The sequence below is a fragment of the Diorhabda carinulata genome, chromosome 10 (genome assembly GCF_026250575.1).
Source record: "Diorhabda carinulata isolate Delta chromosome 10, icDioCari1.1, whole genome shotgun sequence".
In the NCBI taxonomy this organism is placed as follows: domain Eukaryota; kingdom Metazoa; phylum Arthropoda; class Insecta; order Coleoptera; family Chrysomelidae; genus Diorhabda; species Diorhabda carinulata.
This window is the reverse complement of record NC_079469.1, coordinates 8,849,561-8,872,099: the sequence shown is the minus strand read 5'-3', so window position 1 is coordinate 8,872,099 and position 22,539 is coordinate 8,849,561. Positions and strand designations below refer to the sequence as shown.

At 30.7% G+C, this 22,539-nt stretch overlaps 2 protein-coding genes across 3 annotated transcripts; one reads left to right on the top strand and one right to left on the bottom strand.

The window, feature by feature from the left end:
* Nucleotides 1-8,295: 8,295 nt before the first annotated feature.
* LOC130898461 (cleavage and polyadenylation specificity factor subunit 5) lies at nt 8,296-9,637 on the bottom strand. Its single transcript, XM_057807795.1, has one exon. The coding sequence runs from the start codon at nt 9,508-9,510 to the stop codon at nt 8,791-8,793; it is 720 nt and encodes a 239-aa protein (XP_057663778.1). The 5' UTR covers nt 9,511-9,637; the 3' UTR covers nt 8,296-8,790.
* A 92-nt stretch (nt 9,638-9,729) lies between these two features.
* LOC130898548 (BTB/POZ domain-containing protein 6-B) lies at nt 9,730-18,176 on the top strand. 2 transcript variants are annotated; one of them, XR_009059906.1, is made up of 7 exons: nt 9,907-10,256; nt 11,167-11,398; nt 13,705-13,875; nt 14,030-14,246; nt 14,358-14,723; nt 15,936-16,919; nt 17,701-18,176. XR_009059906.1 is itself a non-coding variant. In XM_057807931.1 (6 exons), the coding sequence occupies exons 1-6, from the start codon at nt 10,157-10,159 to the stop codon at nt 16,401-16,403; spliced, it is 1,554 nt and encodes a 517-aa protein (XP_057663914.1). In that variant the 5' UTR covers nt 9,730-10,156; the 3' UTR covers nt 16,404-18,176. The 2 variants fall into 2 exon arrangements, 1 of the variants encoding a protein (XP_057663914.1); XM_057807931.1 differs by having other exon boundaries at nt 9,730-10,256; nt 15,936-18,176.
* The last annotated feature ends 4,363 nt before the right edge of the window (nt 18,177-22,539 follow it).

Below are 22,539 nucleotides of genomic sequence, written 5' to 3'. Positions count from 1 at the left end.
TGATGCTGAATACTACAATCTCAAATCGTCTGTTTTGTGGTAACATACGTGTAAACGTAAAGTATTCATTTGAGAATATTTCTTTCCTTGTCGAGTCTTAGAAATGTACAAAAGAGCGTTGTTTAACTGAAAACAATTCATCAGCTACTGAACAAATTAACTTAAAATTAATTTCCATTCGGCGATGATAAATTTTTGTGTACGGAAAAACACAAGAAAACTTCATCAGTAGTATAAGTTTACTCTGAAGGAAATAAAATCACAAGATCAAAGGGAAATGGAAGAAAAGTCAACCTTTTTGAAATAGGTGATAAAATTTAGTGAAATTACAAGGAAACTGAAAATATTAGAGTATTAGAAGCATAATAACATTTCACGTATTAAAATATTTTGTTAAAAATTTGAAATATTTGTATTATGAGAAATTTCAACAATGAAAATATCACTGGGGTTATATAAAACAGTAAATCACGTCCAATGGAATCTTTGTTACGTTATAAAGAAGGTTGTACAAAATATATAGAGACAATAGAATTTGTCTATGATATCTCAAAGAAATATTTGCTATAAAACAAATTATGATATTAACTACGTTTACTGGGAATGCAGAAATCAAAATCTATTTATAACTATTATAAGGGAAAGCTGGATGGAATCCCTTATACAGAGTTATCCATAATTTTCACATTTTTTAACCGGTGTATCCTAGAAACCACGGAGTGTAGCAATCAGGGCGCTATCATGGGTTAAAAATCTAGAAGCAACAATCAACACTATTATTTAAAAAAATACAGTGCGACCACGGAGCAAAAGAAGCGCAGATACAGTGGTCAAAAGGTGTCTATGCGCATGCGTTCAGATGCTTTGGCGATACCCCTCAAAACTTTACGTTGGATATTGAAGTCAATACGAAGCCCACAAACAAAATTGCAGATTTTGGAGGAGTGAGAACCCTCAACTAAAAGACCAAACAATTGAACATGGATGCTGCAAGATGGCTCAATCTATGATGGTTGAAGAAATGATTCCGGATGATTCTATTTCCCGTAGAGTAGATATTACTTCCCTCAGCCCACACCTATCTCTAATGGATTTATTATATTGGGTTTTCTCAGAAGTTGCATCTACGTGAATAAACCTAGAAAAATTCTCCAATTTAAAGTCATTCGCCCAAAAAATGCGTGGCGTGGCGTGGCGTTTCGAAAATCTCAGGACAATTTTCAAGAAATGTCTTAGGTGAGCACGATATGAATTAATAAACATTTGTTTGGATACAATGTGCTTTATTTTTTGAGATAATTCAAAAAGTGCAAAAATATTTTATAGTCTTTTAAGAGTGACAATTCTGGATAATGACAGATAAGGTAATGGTCCCACAACATTTACTACATAAATTGAACTAGTGTCTCTTTCGAAAAATAAAAAGAATATGCAGCATTGCAAGGTACAAGATAATGTGCTTCATCGTACTTCATCATATTATTTCATCAGTATAAGGATTTTTTGAGCATTGTAAAAGATTAAGTATGCATGGACAACCTTTAGTAGAGAAAAAGATGTAAGTTATATACAAATATATCGTCCAGAGTAATATTTTTGAATAAATGTTTAGTTATTGATATTAGATTCATAGATGAGTACAGTTGGTTCAATAAGATCTACCCATAGATTCCTAAGATTCTATAAAATACTTTGGTTCTATATTATTGACGTCACTTAAGGCCTAACTTATCATTTTAGTAACGTATGTTACTATCCCACAATAATTTTTCCAGAGTTTCCACTTTCTTTGTCCGACATCTCGTATATTTTTTAAAGGTGTTTGACCTACATAACGATTCAATTTTCAAAGGTTTTACATCAGTTTTCCAACAGCCAAAGAGCTTGTTAACAACGTAGACTTGTTTTTCCTTTAATTGGATAAGTGTACAGCATTTCCCTAATTGAAATGCGGATATTTCTGTCATTTTAATATTTATTTCCACTGAAATTATGTTGTTGATAAAATACCAGCTAAAAAGTACCTAATTATCTAACTTTACGACTAGGGTAGTTATTAAGTGAGATATAAAAATATTCCATCAAGACGGAACGTAATGAGTTGCGTTCTCTCATTCTGCTTTCATAGCACTGACAAATAAATGCTAATACAATGTGGGTGATTATCAAATTATTGAATCCATGCAAAAAAATGGCTAATTGGCGATGGATTAAAATATGTTTTGAATCGGGAATAGTAATAAATCATTTAGCTGTAAGAAACATTCGCTATCTCAATCTAGAAACACTATAGTATAGTATAGTATCTATAGAAAAAACATGTTATGTAATCGTTGTCTGGTTAACTGGAAAAAGTGTCCCATATATCGAGTGTAAAATGAAAAAACTATCACCAATTAATAATGTTACGAACTCGTCTACGACATGGACTGTGTTCTATTATGATGGAAGAGTCTAAAGTTTGGCGAATGCGGCGGTCTTTGATATGTTTCTCTACATATTTTTATATATACAGCGGCGATTCGTTTATATCGTTTTTAGAACCAAGTTCTAGGAGGACTTTGTTATTTATGTGTTTTTTGTCACTTTTGGTTATAAATACTAGTTTATTTATAAGCTGAGAGACACTAAATAATCTGGTGTCACACCGAACACATCAGAACAGACAATTGTACAGTGTGTTAATAGTAATCTAACCTACTGTGTCAACAGTAGGATTTCTTAAATAAATAGTGACGTAATATGGCTAGGAAACTAAGTGCCCTGAGAGTGACGGAACAGACAGAACTGGAGAATCGGGAGTTTGACCGTCCGGTAAGAAGAATGAATTAATAAAATGCCTCAAAATGACACTGGTAAGAGACGAATTTAATCCAAAAACTTATCCACCTTGATCTCGGCAATTTCTACCAAAATGGACGAGAAGATTTCGACTATGAAAGACTAAAGAACAATATTTCTGCAAATATGGACGCGAGATTATTTCAAATTTAAAGAATGATATATCCATTAAGAAGAACTATATTTCAACCATGAAGAGACATATTTTCACCGATATTTAAAAATTTGCATTGATACTCACGTGGAAATGATAAAGATGAACGAAAAAACCAAAGGAGTTAGAGAAAAAAGATTGTTAATTCTGGAACACAAGATATTCCGGCAGAAGAAAAGAGAATCTAACAAGCCCAACTCAAAACACGTTGGCAGCTTTGCTCGAGTCAAGGCCCCGACTTTTGATGGTGAGACGTCTTGGATCAATTACGTTAAGCAGTTTGAGACAGCCGATAGTTGGTCAAATAAAGAACAAGTGGTAAACTTAACTATCGCACTGCGAGTAGACACCTTAGTAGACGATACCTCTCAAAGAAACTGATAACTTCGAACAACTGAAGGATAGGTTGGACGTGCAATACTGTCACGAATATCTAGAACACTTGTGCCAATCGCAGCTGAAAAGCCAAAGGCAGAAGCGTGACTAAGCTCTCCAAGAGTACGAAGTAAATATTGCCTGATTTCTCCGATTCGCTTTCACATAAGCTCCAGAGAATTAACCCATCCAAAAACCTTAGTAAATATCCTGACTGCAGCTCTTTAATATGAAGCAGTCGCGATGGCGTCATATAACAAGAACAAGATGAAGATAACAAACTGGACCAAATCAAGAGCAAATGTCAGAATTTGGCAGTTTGAATAAATTAGAAATAAGAACATCATTAAAAAAGTTATTTTTCGTTTTAATTTGCTTAAGCTAGAATTTTGACATATTCGAGGGTATGTACACAATATTTTCAAGATTTCTGCAGAATAAACAAAATTTTTTGTGGTCTCAATTTCACTCACGTAATTTAGTTCTCGTCTCAATTATTCAATCTAAGAATCGCACATTTTTTTCCTCTCTTCATAGTAATTATATTTTATTCTCCAGGCATAACGTTTTGTTGTCATACATATCCCTTGATAATTTATATCTGAATATATTTGTGTATTTCAATTTCAAGCTGGAAGAGTTAAATTTTTATTCTGAATACAGTGGATTCAAACTCTAACTCTTTTTTTTTACTCAAAATCCATCCATCTAAGGCAAGATTTATCAAATTGTTGTGCTAAAATTTGGGGGTGCACAACTTCTCTTTAATAATTTGTTACTTCATAGATAACATGCGAGATGCGAGAGCAGTCAACCTATTTTTACCTATTGGAAAAATTTCGTTTAAAATCTGTAACTACAGATTTTGTCATCGCTACCAAATTATAAATAGAAAAAACCGTTCAGACTATTGGTCACATCACACCCGGTCAAGTAACCAGATTTTTTCAAGTTTCTGTTACATGAGTTTTGGGTTTGGGTTTTGGACGCCCTTTTTTGTAAAGGAAGGAGAGTAAAACTAATTCTCGTTAGAGTTTGCACGCTAAATTCCGTTATGTTATCAAAATTCGCATTTAAACCTATTCTAAGACACGCGAGCTACAAGTGCACTGATTTCTTGTGCACACGGACTAATATAAACGTCTAAAAAGTCGCTTTAGTCTGCCTCGATTAGGGGAAAGGACAGATAATTGATAAATCTGATATTTCTAAGATATCGCGATTGGCACCGTCCAAAGACATCAGATATCAAAGACACAATTAGAGTTTTGCTCACGAAACTATTGATTTAAGTAAAAAATAATTATTGAAATAATAACGGGATAAAACTTAGTTTTTCAGTTCTTTAGGTGTTTTTTTTTCTTTAAGACATTTAATTTGGCATTTAATTTGGAGCTGCACTTGCACACAAAAAATCACACGATCGGCAAATTCAACAAATGAGTATTACTGCCCATTTTATCTGCAACTTATCAAAATCTCATTTGATTACATATTGTTATTGTTTTGTTTATCCATCTAGCAGCCCTTTTCCACGTTTTAATTAATCAAAACAAGAAGTGTGTCCTATCAATTGCAACAAAATGGAAATGGGAAAGGTTGATGTCCTTTGTTACATTTACTGTATTGTATTTGGAACATACACATAATGTAGCAGTTTTCATGGGGTTTGAGTAAAGGGTTTCATGTGGTCTGACAAATTAAGGGAAATTCTTCATTCTATAATATCTTTCATTAGTTCATGGTGAAAAATATTGTTAGTTTAGGAATGACAGTTGAACAACACGAGTTTATTGGAAGAGAAAATTATAAATATATCGCGCAATTATTACATAGTGGGTTCATTAGGTGAAGCATCAATTCATTGTTAGTTGAACAGTAGTTTCAAAAAATTTTCTTTTTGTTTCTAAATCACAATTTTTCAGAAAAATTATTTCATTATATAGAGGTAGTAGTTTTCCAGTGATTACAAAATTGAATTGAATACAGTTTGAGATTCTAGCGGTGACTTGGGCATAAGAACGTGAGTAAATTTTTTGAAAATTTGTTTGATGATCAACATTAGTTTGATGTACTAATCTAGTCATTGTTATGTACTCGAGGAAAACGTGTTACCATTGACGACAGAAATATAAAATACCAAATACCAAACCAAAAGCTGGCATATTAAACTTCGGAACTAGTTAGGCAAATAATTTTTAAGTTACTACATTGCTTATTTAACTCAATGAAACTGATATGAGCGTTTGCTTGATAAGTTAATATCTAATCACACTCCAGCTTCTAATAGTCATATAAACAAATAAAATGAGCAAATAATGGCCCATTGGCCTCCTCTACTCTTGAAGGCTGTTTGTAAATCGTAAAAGAATTCTCAAAACTTCTAGATAATAAAGAATCAAAACAAATAAATAAATAAACCTTCCTAGAAATTATTCAAAAGAAACAAAGTAAATATACTGCCTGCTATAATAAAAACTAAAAAAATATAAAACAGACATCAAACGGATTCCGGTTATTTTCAACTTACATCAGAGACACCGCGCTTTCGCCGAATTCTAAAATTCCACCATATCTACGCAGGACCGGTTCCAAGATCCGTATAGCGGACTTGTTCGTAACAGTATATTTTACTGTAAAGAGAAACTTAATGTCTCTTAAATACATAAAAGTTTCAGTTCAATAATTGAAAATATTGTTGATGTCAATATCCATTTTTTTTCCACACCAACAGAAAAATAAATTAGTTGTGATGTTTTCAAATACCAGTACCTTGTATATGGAATAAAATCTATATGTAATTATTATTAAATTACTCAACATGTAAAATTTTATTCAGATTAACCAATTTTGTATTTTGTTAATGTTGAATATCAATTAAAATGACTATGAGTCATTTGTTTAATATTTAATTAATAATAATTCACAATATGTCGTGTGTATAGAGGTGAAATAATAGTTTGACCATTGAAATAGCGTTGCTGATAAATATTTTGGTTCTAAAATGGAAATAAATAATAAATGGATAGTTTAAGATAATCGCATACCTTATCAATAAATTGTATTGATATGCCTCTGAAAACCAACTCAATATTGTTCTAAAGTTTCATTGATGTGATGTATGAATAGTACAATACGAGGGGTTGATACTTAAGATTTATTATTATATTATTAATAATCTCCCTCAATATCAATACACTTTTACATGCGTTTGAACCAATTTTTTCACATTTCGATTGAGGTACGTCCAAAACAAGTAATTCCAACGCATCAACCGCTTTTTCAGGTGTAGAAAAACGTTCAAATCGTAATTTATTTTTGGCAAATTAAGTGTCCAACAAGGACATAATGGCCCTTCAATTCGATGTTTTTATTCTTCAAAAACGTTTTTGATTGATGTGCCATCCAGAATGTACTGTTCTACGTTGTTCTAATGGAACAGTGGCGTTATTCCGGAAATATAGGCGACTATTTTCTTCGAAGTACTTCTCGCGCGAACAAGTTTTGTTGGATTTGGCTCGTCTTGAAAGACCGATACAGTCGATTGTTATTTATTTTCGGGTTCATATACATGAATCCAATTGACTACTGCCGAAATTTGCCTCATTCCCACGGTATGGCCCAAGGCGAACTGACGATATCAGTTTACGAACAGCATCGAAGTTTTCTGGCACAACGCCGGTTTTGAACGACCCTCATGAAATTGGTGTTTCATCACCAAAAGTCGAAGCACACTTATGTTGGTTTAATCCATGTCTACGTTTATTTTGTGTCAGCTTAATTCATCTTAGTTTGAAAATTGTACTCAGTGTAGATTTATTACAAGCAAAATCGAGATGTAAATAATATATCAAGAAAGTTGAAACTGTGATGATATCTTCTAGTTTATTTTGTCGAAAAGCTAAGAATATATAAGATGTAAGAATAGGTACTAAGGACAGAACAAGTAACTACATTTCTAGGCGAAGCTTCAGATGAACAATATCTACTGGCAAGTCATTTTAGTGTTTGGGATCTTTGACGCATGTCGTAGAGATGATTTGATACGTTTGAATTTGGACGATGTGGAAGATAATGGGCACTTCTTTGTTTTTGCGGAATGGACAAAAGCATATGTCAAGAAGTTAAGAAAATGGCTTGCCACTTTTTCTCAACAATGCCACTCCACATCCCTCAGATGACGAATTAGTTTGTAGAGATATAAAGGCCTTAAGCTCCCGTACAATAAAAGTTGAAGATGAAACACTCATTATTTCAAAAACTCAAGATTGTAATAAATATCAAAGACGTAATTTATTGGGTTTCAGAATCATCACGAATGAAAATCTGTTGAAGAATCGCCAAATCAACAAGCAGACAGAAACAATGTTGTACAGGTGCAGGAACTATTACAAAATATTTCTGGCTGTGAGGACGCTAATGAAAATACAATACAAGCTTGTTGATTTTGAATTGTTGATATGAACAGAATATATATCATTTTTTTAAACTTAAAAATATCCTTATTTCAGTTTCAGATTGAGCGGACTTTCGAAATATCGGACCTCACTGTGTCACAAAAATTGTTTAACCCTTCCCACTTACAAAAAAATGCTCTGCGATATTCCATCAGGAAAATCAAAACATCTGTAAACCATCTACTTAAACATCTTTAGTTTTAAAAAATGAAATACCGAAGAGAGTAAACTTCTGCAATAAAACATATTATACAATGAAAGTTATTATTAATACCAATGATGCATAAATATACTAATCATGTTGTTATAAATAAATAATTGTAAAACTTAGGACTGATTTGAATTGTTTTCTTTTATTTGCGCACTGAAACAAAATCGGATATCTGGTGTTTGGAAAATGGCACCTTTTATGTCCTTGTAATAACAAATTAAAACAGGATGTTTTCTGAGGAGTACAATAAAAACACATTTTTCATTTACAATTATTTATTATAAAATTTTAATGAGACAATTTGGTTTAATCTTCACATTATTACTTTTACTAGACATTGAAAGAGTCAAACACACTTCTTCATATAAAATTATTCCAACTGTTACCAGTTTCAGCATTAGGAGTGGATAATAATTAAATTGAATATGAAATAACTTCCAATCCTTGTGTCATTAATAATATCTTAGAAAAATCAATAAGTAAGCTATTTATTTACAAAAATAAAAAATATATCCATTCATTAATATAAGTAACAGTTTTCAAATGTTATTTTTGAGAATATACATGTGCTTTTCAATTAACTTATAAAAAAACACATTGTACAATTGAAATGAAAATTTTATAGTTTCAAAAAAATAATGTTGACTTTACTAGTGTCACAAAAACAAATTCTCATTGTTAAATACTTATGACCACCAATATATTTTCAAAATGTCACAAAACACTTAAATAATTACATTGTAAATCCTCCCTCACATATAAATGAACTGAAATCTGCACAATGCCTGTGGTAATGAGGAAATGATTGGTCCATACCCTTGAGAGTTATCAAATAATTCAAAAAGTGGTGCAGCAACTAGTTTATAGTTCTTGGGGACTGCAAAAAGTGCTTTCTCTTGTAATTGAACCAAAAATAATCGCTTATGTTCTTTTGGTTTGGTTATATGAGATGCTATATATGGATATTGTGGAGGTTCAAAATTTGGTCTCCACCAGTTTCCTATTATATCTTCTACAACCCATTCTTGTTTTACTCCATCTAAACGACCTAAGGTTTCTGTAAGGAGTCTTTTTAATCCTTCTACTTCATCTTCACCTGGATTCAATTCACCGCCTGGAAGTTTGAAAAATGTAGTTCCCAATTGCAAAAGTAGTACATGCGGTAGTCCGTGTTCATGTACTAATAATACACCTTCTACACTTCTTCGCATTCCAATTCTTTCGAATTCATCTCTCATGCGTTGAAACCGGGCGGGTACACTTGGATCTTTTTCAAACAGCGGTTCTTTAGTACCAAATATATAATTTGTTAAAGGATACAAATTTATTATTCGATTTATTGCTGTAGGTGTGAAAGTATTTGTTTGAGCCGCTGTATTGGTAGCGGTTTGACTATTTCTTCTTGGCCATCCTGTACCTCCGCTCAAATTATTCTGTTGTTCTCTCTTTACTTGAGACGATGTCATAGCCATGGTGACAGACTTGGTTTATAATATATATTACGTATTTAAAATTCACTTTAATTGCGTACTTTTTTCAAATAACGTGTTGAAAATAAAAATCAAAACCAAACAACCACCAACCTCAAAATATAATATGACAAATGACTAGTGACATGTTGTTTATACTAGTTCAAAGTGCGCTCTACCACTGAACATTACACTTTAGTTGGAAATGTGTAATATAAAAGTGTAATATAAAAGTTGCGTAAATCCAATCATACAGGACAAAGTCATCCTTATTTTAATCCATGTTACATATGAACTAGTTAATTTTTTGCGTCGATGTAAAATTATGCTGATCTGGAACACGGATTTAAGCAAAAAGGATTGCTAGCCTCTACGGTTATAGACAAACATCCATGTCAAGAAATGTCAAGGTAGAGAGATGCAGACTGACTATTGACTTACGTATTGGTATGACATGACTGAAAATAGTCATATATTTATTAACAATTTGATAGAATATATACATTTCATTAACACCCATTACTGTTATCTTATATGAGGTACATGTAAGTAGTGGACAATTATAAATGGTAAACAAAGAAGTTTGAAAAATTTCAACAAATCGGATCAAGAGTGAACTGTACTAATTATGTGAATTAAAGTTTCCCTAATGATGGCTATGTCGAATTTATATTCAAAAATTGGATCAAAACCATTAAAGCGTATTCAAGAAAATACAAATGTTGCTCAAACAAGTTCATGGATGAACAGTGAGTATTTAATATAAAATTTTAAATTCTGTTCACATTTTATCGAAATTTCCAAAATGAGTTTTTGCTTATATTGACCTGACCTATTGACATAAAAATACTAGGTGTGAAAGTGTAATAAATACGAAATTAACTGAAATATGTGTAGAACATATATACGGATATTTTGAAAAAAAATTTTTGTTTTTATTTCAACATTCTTTTTCTCGGATCATAAGAAAGTTTAGGTCATAGTTTACAAAGTGGCACTTTTGTATACTGTCTTTCCTACTTTCTATGCACCTCTAGTTTTAATAAATTCCATGATCTTAGAATAAATATAAGCTTTTGAGTTTAAAGTAAATATATTTATTTACATTGATATATACATAAAATACTCCCTAGATATATATTCTAGTCCATATTCTGTTCATAACTCTATATAAAATTATTTATTTTTCCATAATTCAGGTTTATGAACTAATGACGTTAAAACTTTTTTAAACAATAATGATTATATAAATGACAATTTACATTGCAAATAAGCACCTTGCTAAGTGAACATTATTTCAATGGACTTCAAAAATTCATTTATTGTTTCTTGCTTGAATTATTCGAATAATATTTACATCAGAGTATGTTCCACACAAACATTTATGTGATAAAATATTCACTTGTCAACTACCAGTTGAATAAAAAATGTTATTATTAAATCTGAACATTCACTCATTGTTCAGATATTTTTTTCATAGATTTTTTGCATAATCTATAACAAGTTTTATAAGATGAACTCATTTTTTGTTACTAATTACAAGGGTATTATTGAACATATATTTCTATTTATAACTAAGTCTCATATCTAAAAAGAAAAATAATGTATTGATTTATATTTTTTTCAAATGTTGTGAATATAATTATTGTTTTACTGTAGCTGAAAGTCCATCCAATGGCTCTCTCAACTTGTCTCCACCACACACTATATACCAAAAAGAAAGTTTAACAATTCTTCAACCTATTAGTGCTCCAGAATCTCCTTCTTCCAGTTCATGTGGATCGCCTACAGTTTCTATAAGTGCCCTAGACCAAAATTGGCAGGCTTCAAAAAGTAACATTAGAGAAAGAAATGCAACAATGTTCAATAATGACTTGATGGCAGATGTCAGGTAAGAATAAAGCATTTATGTACTTAAACTTTTAAAAAGTATATATCATATATTACATACATAAATAATTCCAGAATCAACTTATTCATATGTGTTTCATGATGCTTTGTGTGATATTGAAAAAATCATATGGATACATTTCTCAAAAAAATCAAAACATGTTTTTTCAAGGATTCCAGTATAAATCAATCTTTATGAATCTTAGCATTTATTAAATTTATTTCTAACATTTTCATGCCATATTACAAAAACAATTTTAAAAATAAAGAATAAATCAAATTAGTTAATGTGAAGCATCTATTTGGTTATTAGGATATCATTTGTAACAGATTTTATCAAATTTGTATATAATTAGTGGAGACCCATAGATGTATTGTTTGTATAGCCTTTATTTTGAAATAAATGTGTCTGTAAAAAGCAATTTATTTTCTATACAAAATTCACAATAATTGATATTCACCTGATCATGATTACCAAAATATTTCAAAACATTGTTTTTCTTTTTTGCACTTTTTCTTTTTGTTTAAAAATGTCGATTTTTTTTAAAAGCTCAATTTAATTTTTGTGTTCATTTACTCACTACTTTTAAAAGAATTTATGTTTATGTTGTCAGTTAGTATAAGAACATAAGGCACTACCTTAAAAAATCACTATGATTTATTATACCCTCATATCGAGAGTATCATACTAAAATAACTATATAAGATGCTATTGTACAAACACCTTTTTTTTGTTATTTGTAAAACTTGAGCAGTAAGGAGATACTGATCTATACTTTTCCTTTGTAATCCTATTTTTGAAAACATTTTCTCTTTTTGGACATCTGTATTTTATCATTTTATTACTTTATTGTACGCACAGAAAATACTTTATCTTGCAAACACATGGCCTGTCTGTTTCTTGTCTTCTACCCTTTTTCTTAGTTACCAATTGCAATTGCATTTTTGGTTAACACCCCACCCCGCCCATGGGTGTGTTTCTTTCCTTGCAAGACTTCAGAAGGAAAAAATAAGATCAAAAAAAAAACAATCACATTTAACCATTTCATACCAAATACGAGTTCCAAATTCACATACCTACTTTTTAAATTATTATAGTTAAAACGCTAATTAATAAACTATTAACTTAATATTAATTTATTTAGTTAATCTCTCTGACTTTGATTTTTGAATCCCCATTTAAAATTCGAAACAAGTTAGAGATTAAAAAACACTTTTAAAAGCAGTTCAATGTAGAGTAGATAGAAGGCAGACTTCAGGAAATTCTAGTTGAAAAAATTTATCTCTTCAGTTACCCATATTCAGATCACTTATAAAAACATGAATTGTAACAACAATTTTTTTGGAATATGGTTATTATAATAATAAGGGTATTATCAACCAAAGAATTTCAGAAATTAAAATGTACAGTCAATACATTATTCAATTCAATTTAATTATTCAAAAGCACTTTCTTGTTATCCAGATTAAGTAAGCAGGGAGGTAAGAGCACCAGAGCCAGACAGTGTACCTACAGCTAGCACTTTTTAGTTTGATTCTCAAAATTGAGAAAACTATCATTGTCTCGATCTATCTCTTAATAGATAATTTAGAAATAGGATCTTGTATTTACTGTGTTAAACAACTGACTTTCCGCGATTTAATGGAGTAAACAAAACATGTTTGGGGTGAATGCAGATAAATTGTGATATTTCTGTGAATTCTTATATTTTGCTAGCATTGTTAAGTACAGACTCTTAAATTTTAAATTCAGAGTATTCAATTGATATTTTGAGTTCTCTGTTTCTTTGGGTATTAGCCAAAATTTAACTGGAAGTTTATGGAAAATAATTTTCACTCAAGTACCTACATAAAATCTTCATTTGTCAGATACAGATAATGATTATTTTTTGTATCTTCTTTGTAAATAATCATAATTATACTATATTATATTTCAACATTTCAGTTATTTCAATTTTGTTATCAGTTCAGCAATATTAACAGACTGTCTGCCACGGGTACTTGGTGATGTCTGACTTTGGTTAGGTTTGGTCATGCCATGTCTAGTATAGGACCATTTGCACTTTTAATTTTTAAAAAACTCATATTCAAAGAAATAAAAATCTTCAGTACTTCTAATTATATCAGTTTACTTTGTACTAACTTTCTAATAGCCCTGCATTGAAAATGGAAGATATTCTTTATTTTTTTTAAATTGTTTTTTAAAGAAATCTTTTCACTAAAGTGTCTGTCATTGGTGCTTTTATTTTACCAAATAAATAGGGAAATAAAATTCAATAAATACTAAACATATATTTTTAATTTGAGATTTCTGGTTGGTACTCCAGGCAGCTCAACACAAGTTATACCAGCTCACAAATATGTTCTCTCTACTGGCAGCTCTGTTTTCTACGCAATGTTTTATGGGGGCCTTGCAGAGAGTAAAGAAGAGATAGAAGTGCCTGATGTTGATCCCACTGCATTCCTTACGCTACTTAAGTGAGTTACATTAGCTGTAAAATATATGAGTATCAGTTGAACACTTTAAAATTACACTAAGATTTTACATTATTTGAAAATATTAGTTATCATTATCAAGAATGATATCTGAATTAATAATGACTATATTATGAGCATTCTCATTTTTTTCTAGATACTTGTATTGTGATGAAATTCATTTGGAACCAGATACAGTTCTAGCTACTCTGTATGTAGCTAAAAAGTACATAGTGCCTCATCTTGCCAGAGCTTGCGTTAACTACCTCGAAACAAGTCTTACAGCAAAAAATGCTTGTCTTTTGTTGAGCCAGTCGAGACTTTTTGAAGAACCTGATTTGATGCAACGATGTTGGGAAGTTATTGATGCTCAGGTATATTTCATATTTTTCTTACCTTGATATCCAAAAGTATTTTGGTTTTGTATTTGTTTACTTAACACTGCTGGCTGTTATTTTTTTTTCTTTTTAATCTTTATATTTCAGGCCGAAATGGCAGTAAAGTCGGAAGGTTTTATAGACATTGATATGGCGACATTACAATCTGTACTAGCTAGGGAGACACTTAATTGTAACGAGATGAACCTTTTGGAAGCCGCACTCGCTTGGGCGGCTGCGGAATGCAGCCGGAAAGATTTAGAAGTAACACCGCAGAATAAAAGGGAAGTTTTGGGAAATGCACTCTATCTTATTCGAATACCGACTATGACATTGGAAGAATTTGCTAATGGTGCAGCACAGATGGGCATTCTAACACAACAAGAAATCATAGATATATTTTTCCATTTTACTGCAACCAATAAACCTTGCTTACAGTATTCTGTCAAACCAAGATCTGGATTAAAGTCACAAGTAAGTATTGTAATTCAGAAAATATGAATTTTTCATAAAATCCGAGATTGTACTATTTTTTTTTTATATTATTTATTCAATGATTCCTCAAGTTGTTAAGGATACATATTGAAACTGTAAGGTTTATAACAATATGATTACTTGTTATTTCTTATTTTGGGGATTGTAATAATTGTTTAGGTCCCCTAATTTTTAACTATGAAAATTTTACTTCCTACTATAATAGGCTAATATACTCTCCTCCATTTCCACAACTAATTTCGAAATATATGTGAATGGATTACATCGAATTCCATGGAGATGACTTGCAATAATTATTGTGAGGGTGTTTAATTTTACTGTTAAATAATTTGTGGAAAAATAGTAAGTCACATCTCGTGTGGTGGTCATCATGAGAATGAAATTAATTTGCATAATACAATTGCATAATTAGCTATTGTGAGGAACAAGATTTCAGGTTTTTGTTTTAAACTCCTCGAAGGGTATGGATTTGAAACAAATAAAAAGAATAAATTTCAAAGAATATGATATTTTATTTCATTAATCATTTATATGGAAAATAATAGTAAAATATTAAGTATTATACCAAGGTCCTTGATGACGATGAAAGCAGAAAGTCAAAGATTTTCTTGATTTTCTAGTGACAAAACCCAAATTGCAAAAAGCATTATTTGAGAAATCATTTATTTGGATGTGTGGATAATTGATAGCAAACTTTCAAATGTTAAACCAAGTTCCTTGATGTCGTGTAACTTTTAATGGTAAAATGGAAGTATCTATAGGATTCTGAAAGAAGAAACTGAAAGATATCCCGAGCTCATTAGTGACAAAACCCAAATTGAGAAAAACTTGATGTGACAAATCATTTATTATTACATTTCACACATTACATTAAATATTACACCTAATTCTTGATGTCTGTGACTTTTGATGGAAAAATGGAAGTGCCTATAGGATTTGGAAAGCAGAAAGTGAAATATGTCTTTACTTTCTAATGACAAAACCCAAATGATTAAAAACCTATTCTGGAGTGTCCTTAAATGTTCTGAAAAATGAGAATATTCTAGGTAATCAGATTGGCTATAAACCAGGGAAAAGAGAAGAACAAAATTGACACCAGTTTCTGTTAATTAATTTTGTATCTTTTGCAATAGTATATTTCAAGCTTTAACTTTCTCTGATTGCTTGGCTAATTTTTTAAATCAATTTCAGGTATGTCATAGGTTTCAGTCTTGTGCATACAGATCAAACCAATGGCGTTACAGAGGGCGTTGTGACAGCATTCAATTCTCGGTAGATCGAAGAATTTTTGTTGTGGGATTCGGTCTTTATGGGTCTTCTAGTGGAGGCGCTGACTATGCGGTGAAAATCGAATTAAAACGATTAGGTAGAGTCCTTGCCGAAAACAACACGAAATTTTTCTCTGATGGTTCCAGCAATACTTTCCATGTTTATTTCGACAATCCCATACAAATAGAACCCGAAACGATTTATACAGCATCAGTCATCCTAGATGGATCAGAATTGAGTTATTTTGGACAAGAAGGGATGAGTGAGGCGACAGTTGGTCAAGTAACTTTCCAATTTCAATGCAGCTCGGAAAGTACAAACGGTACAGGAGTGCAAGGTGGACAAATACCAGAGCTTATTTTTTATGGTCCTACCAATGAAAGTCATTAGATTTAGTAATTTTTGTTGACCAATTATAATCGGCCATAGAGTACCTAGATAATAGAGAGGTTATGATTTAAATGAGTACAAACACAAATAATTGGAAAATTTTATATTATTAAAGCTAAATTTGAACTACCATCGCTGTTTCAACGTCTCAAATATATTTTCGTAGATAAGACAATAGATGAAACTTAACACTCCATTTTTTTCGAAAATCGGTTTCTAAATGTTTTTTGTCGTCAAATTTTGCTTGTAAGTCAAAACAATGATAGTTTTTCATAGTTACTTTTCCCTTATCGAGGATTATTCATAATCTCGTTTAATATTAACTCAGAAATGCTAAATAGGCTCGTGGGTCACTTTTTCTTAACTTATTTTCATTTGTTTTATTACTCCTCACATTTTCAAATTATTTTCTTCACTAGATAAGTAACATTTAGAATTTGAAGAGAAATTGTTTTTTTTGTAACCTTGCTCCAACACATTTCATTGAATTTTCTATGAACACAACACTATTTAATAGTGATAAAATTTCTAGGGACTCCAAAAGTTCCTGCCTTGTTACTTTGATAAATTCATTTGCCCTGCTTATATCAAAATTCCTTTCTAATTCAATTGCAAAAATGTTATAACATAAACTAATTATAGTCTAGTAAACTAAAAATGAAATTAGTCAGCTTTATCCAAATTCAAACGTCAGTGGCGGAGATATTTGATCTATAATATTCTAATATAATTTTGATTTAAATATTGGTTGGTTTTTTTCGCACTTCACTTTGATGTTTGACAAATACATCTTTTCAAAAATAATTATTTAAAGTACGATTTAGTCCGCTTCATTTGATAAAGAACTGTCAGTATTGTAGCTACTATTATTGATACCACCTTGAAATAAGACTGATTCAGTAAGTGTTACCACTATAAAATCTAATTTTCACATGCGGTTTTTATCTTTTCGAATGTAATTCATAGCGTTGTTAATGAACACTCAGTTTACTGCTACCACTACACCAATACTGTCCATTATACTGTCTGACGCGCATTTCTATAATCAAGTTTAGTGTTTAATATTGATATAATCAAAGGTTCCATAAATTAGGATTTAGTTATAGTGTTCTTTCGTGCTGAAAGAGTATCTTCATTTATTGCAGTACATAGCCAAAGCTATGCAATTTTGGAAGTTACATTGTGCTACATAACATGTTTGTGCCCAAATAAATTCTATAGGGCTAAATTCGCAGTCATAAAACCTTAATACCACCATTCCATCGACAACTTATTCAATCTAACTGGTTCGGTTTAGTTTCATTAAATCTGCTTGATTTGCAATATCCTCGTATCCAATCCCCTTTTACCACAGCAGTTGGTATATCTTAACTTTTTGACTGTTTGTAGTGAGAATATGTTTGATTCGGCGACTATTATGGGAAGCCTTATCCATTACTATAATAGATTGATCTTGACACTAATTGGATTCATAACAACAGTCTGCATTTAAAATCTCGTGATAGTCACCAGTTTTTCAGGTACAAAGATCATCGATTTCACCAGAAATTAACTGTCATTAAGTTACTATAGGCTGCTGTTTAAAAGAAAATTATTCCTCATTCATTTTATCCACTTGATTATCGCATCAAATTTGTTAATTTATCCACATTGTAAATTTGTCTGTGGTACTTGATCCTCGCCCCAACGTCCTATTTGTCTTAAAATTTTCTAAGGTAGCCGACTAATTCAATTTTCAGTTTGTCAAATTAAACTAATAATTAAAAAAACAAATGTATTGGATCATGGAACTGCATTATTGACATTGAATTCATGGAATTTAGAAATTAAAACAAATCAAATCTTGCCGCATGTAAGAAAGGGAAAATGCATTTTTAGATCAAATTATAGACTAATTCCTCAAATTTTCTGCATACTTAGTAATAATTAGTTTTTCCTATGTTGTGAAAATATACCATTAAATTTCTTTAATTTGTTACCTTTGAGATCTTTTTTTATATGTTTTTGTTGAATTTAGCTCTTCTTTTAATTAAAATGGTTGAAAATCTTAAATTTATGAAATAGAATTATGAATTTCACTCAAATTGTTTAGATTATTGACAACTTTCTCGTTTTTCAGTTCTTATTTTTTTTGTATTTGACTGTAAGATGCTCAAATTTTTTTAATTAAACGAAAATTAAAGGTATCATTAATGACACAATTAGAATCTCTTATGGTATTTAAATGTATTTTTGGAGATCCAGTAATTGACATCTATTATTCAGTTGTTGACACTCAAGTAATTGACAAGTACTACTAATGATTGATACACCAATTATTGACAAAAACTTTATTTTTCCTCATTACATGAGTATAAATAATTATTAATGACTTAGTAATAACAAAACTATGCGTAGCATATGAGTAAAAATAAAAAAAATCAAATTGAGTACAATAATAAGCTTCAGGCTTCAAATATATCTATCTATCTCCTTTTAAAAAGTATATTTCATTCTATTGCCAATATTTTACAATTCTGGTTGTTCCAGTTTATGAATGCAATATGACTTGGAATGGGTAGATTGCTAGCACTTCAGCGGCGTTTGCGGTCATTTAAATTGTAAGGTTTTCGTTATCATTGTTGATTTTAGCAATATAGATGTTTTTGACAGCATGATGAACCTTAGCCAAAGATAGTATCCTATTTTCTACAAAATATTCTTTCTTCTCTATTCTTTCTTGACCAAAGAGGTGAGAACTGTAGTTGCTACCATACGACATTCTACTGGGAGGTTTCCACTTGACTTGTAATATAAGGTAATTCTTGGTACTGAGTATGACCTAGTGGCTGTACCGTTACAGGAATGCCTCTTGGTACAGTTTCTAGAGCTTCATTTATTTTTGGTTTTTTTGGTGTCATATCTGCAATAAATGAGTTTCCAGTAACTGACATCTGATGTACCAATAATTGACACTCATGTCTATAACTGGAACCATTGACGTTTAGAACATTTATTAATAAATGAGCTTTCTGATTATTCTTGCAATGTTTTAGTATGGTCGCATTACATTTGTTGAGACTTTCAGTCATTGACACCTTTATCAATAATTGGTACATTATAATAATCACTTTATCCAGTCATTGACATCCACGTCAACTTCAGATCATATGTTTTACTGATAAAAACGCAACAAAAATCATTTGATTCATACTTGAACTGTTCCCTTCTACAATATGGAATAAATCAAATGTAAATATATTATGGAATCAACATAGCTGGTACAGTGTTGCAAATATCATATTTATTGGAGTTTTTGTATTGAAAATGGCTCTGAAACGTTGAGTTAGTTGGTGAAGATTCACTTTTAAGTGTCAATTGTTGAAACACTGTTAATAACGGCTTCCTGTACATTATGTTTTTTACATTTCATGGTTTTTTTTATTGTTTAATCTCTCTCTTGGTGACTTTTTAATCTCTTTTATACATATCGGGATGTCTATACATCTATAAAAAACTTATGTAGATTCAAAAATCACTGAAATTTAGTCAAATATACGAAAAAGCTTACATAGAAACGAAAAAGATGTCAATGATAGAGAAAACAAACAATTTTATTGAAATTTATAACTCTATTTTATAAATTTTAATGCAAGGCTGATATTTATTTTTGTGATATGACAAATGAAGAAAAAATATATTTACAGTGGTTAAAATAAATTGTTGTTTTGATTGATATAATTATACAATTTGTCAATGTTAAATTATATTTTGATAAAGACAGAAAAGAAACTTCAGATCCCTGGTATATAAAGGACACACAAAAGTTGCTTGTTTGGATGTAATTTGTGTTTGTTTTCTCTTATGTCCGACTCACTTTACATATACTGATCAAGCATTTATTAGGTAGAAATGTAGTTGTACATATATATACTTTATTGGAATCAAAATCGAATTCAATTTTAGTAATATTTATTTTTGAATTGAATAGATGGAACATCCAATTTTCACATTCAAAGTAAATTGAACATGTTTACCTGATTACTGTAAAATGAAATTTAGATTGGAAATAAATTTATTTATTCTCGTACTTTCAATAAAATTTGTAGTTAGTTCAAAGATTGTAAGTACTTATATTTCTAATTGAAAATGGTTAAAGTAAAGAATAATGCTTTCAATGTTTGTTTGATTTCCCTAATTACTCCACTTATATATGGTTGGCGACAAAGTAATTTGGTTTTTGTAGTATAAAATAAAACTCTTTTTTTAACAAAGAATAGTTTTAATTAATTTAATTATTTATATATTTTCCATTCTATTCAATGATCTATTGTCATCTATCTTTCAGCTTAATTATTCCTCTCATAAAATTTATGGTCCTTATCAGTACAAAACTGAACGAAGTGCGATTGAAGCTAATCGTTATTTGTGACAAGTTTGACTATTCAAAGAATGGTGCCAGTTCAGGGCTGTATGGGAGTTGCCAAAGATGTGTGAGGCTTTGCATTATCGTGGTGGAACACTAAACCTTTCCAATTTGACAAATCTGGTTATTTTTCTTTGATTGCATCATCCAGTTTCATTAATCGTTGACAGTAAACATCAGAATTGATCGTTTGGTTCCTAGCAATCAGCTCAAAAAACACAACACCATCGTAATCCAGCGAAACTGACGGCATGAGCTTTTTTTTGTTTTTCAGCTTTCGATGTTGTTTGTGTGGTTCATAGAGTTTGCTCCGTGATCGATCTCGAACTATGTTACTGTACAGGACCCATTTTTCATGACCAGTGATGATTCTTTAGAAAAGGTCGGTTTCATTCCATTTAAGGTACAAATATGATTATTTGTGTTATATTAATTTCTTTTAATTCATGAGGTACCCAAATATCAAGCTTCTTAACTAATCCAAGACATTTTAAGTGTTTTTCAATTGTGAGCGATACATGTAGCCTCTTCGCAATCTTTCGAATGGTTATATGATAATCCTCTTCAATTATGACTTTTATTTGGTCAATATCAACATAAGTAGACCGATCAGAACGTTGCTCATCTTTGGGGAAAAATCTCCAGAACGGAATTTTTTATACCAAAACCGACACATGCGCTCTGTTAAGTAATCAGCACTATAAACTTCACATATTCCTTTGTGAGCCGCAACAGCTCTCGTTCTTCTTCATCGTAGTTAGGACTTAGTCCTGTGTTTGCATCAATGGTTGCCCAGATGCAGCTGGGATGATGAAGACCAGCTTCTATACCATCTTGTAGGTGATCGGGATGTATTCGGTTTTTCTTCCTTTGCAATGTTTGCCAGCGACCTGCTTTATTTCCTTTAAGGAATGCTGAAAATGTTCGTTTCTGTACTACATTTAAAATCAAATAAATTTCAATATACAATCTGCGAGATAAATAAAAAAACCGTACTGTACCACTAGGATTAGGGAAAGATATTAGGAATAAAACACATTTTATACCTTGTATAAATTATATTCATAAATTTTCAAATTTGAGGTATGTTCTGACATAATTAGATTTAGATTAGAAGATTATATATGGTTTTATGACTTTAAATGTGGTCATCGTTCATCGTTCAACTTTTGTGCCAAGCATCAAACGATATTCATGTTTTTTTTTGTTAATCTACAATAAAAAACGAATATTTTGAAAAATAAATAAAAGGTACTAACGATTATATGTGAGAAAAGGTCAATTTTAAGAGAAATTGTTATTTTTTTTACTTGTAAACACATGATAAATTAACATTCTTGTATAATGTTTTTATTTGTCCCTTTTTTGTGCAGATTATGGGAAAAAATATCATTTGATTATTTGGAAAGAAGTTATCAACAATTATACGTGAATAAGTGCATTTTCATAAACATTTAAAGCCCTCAAACCAACATACGTTTTCATTTTTTTTATTCCCGTAATTTTTTCCGCAAATCTGCCGTAAAATCGAAGATTTAAAAAAAATTCATCGAAATCGGATATTTCGATTTTCTAGAGCCAAAAAACGAGGGGACTGTGAAAGTATGAAATTACCCCATTTTGAATTACAACCTAATTTTAAAGTCTCAAATTTTGAGCCAAAACTATTGCCATATACATTATAGAAGAATCAGTGAATATTGTTTTTCTGTGGCTGTTACTAAAAAAAAC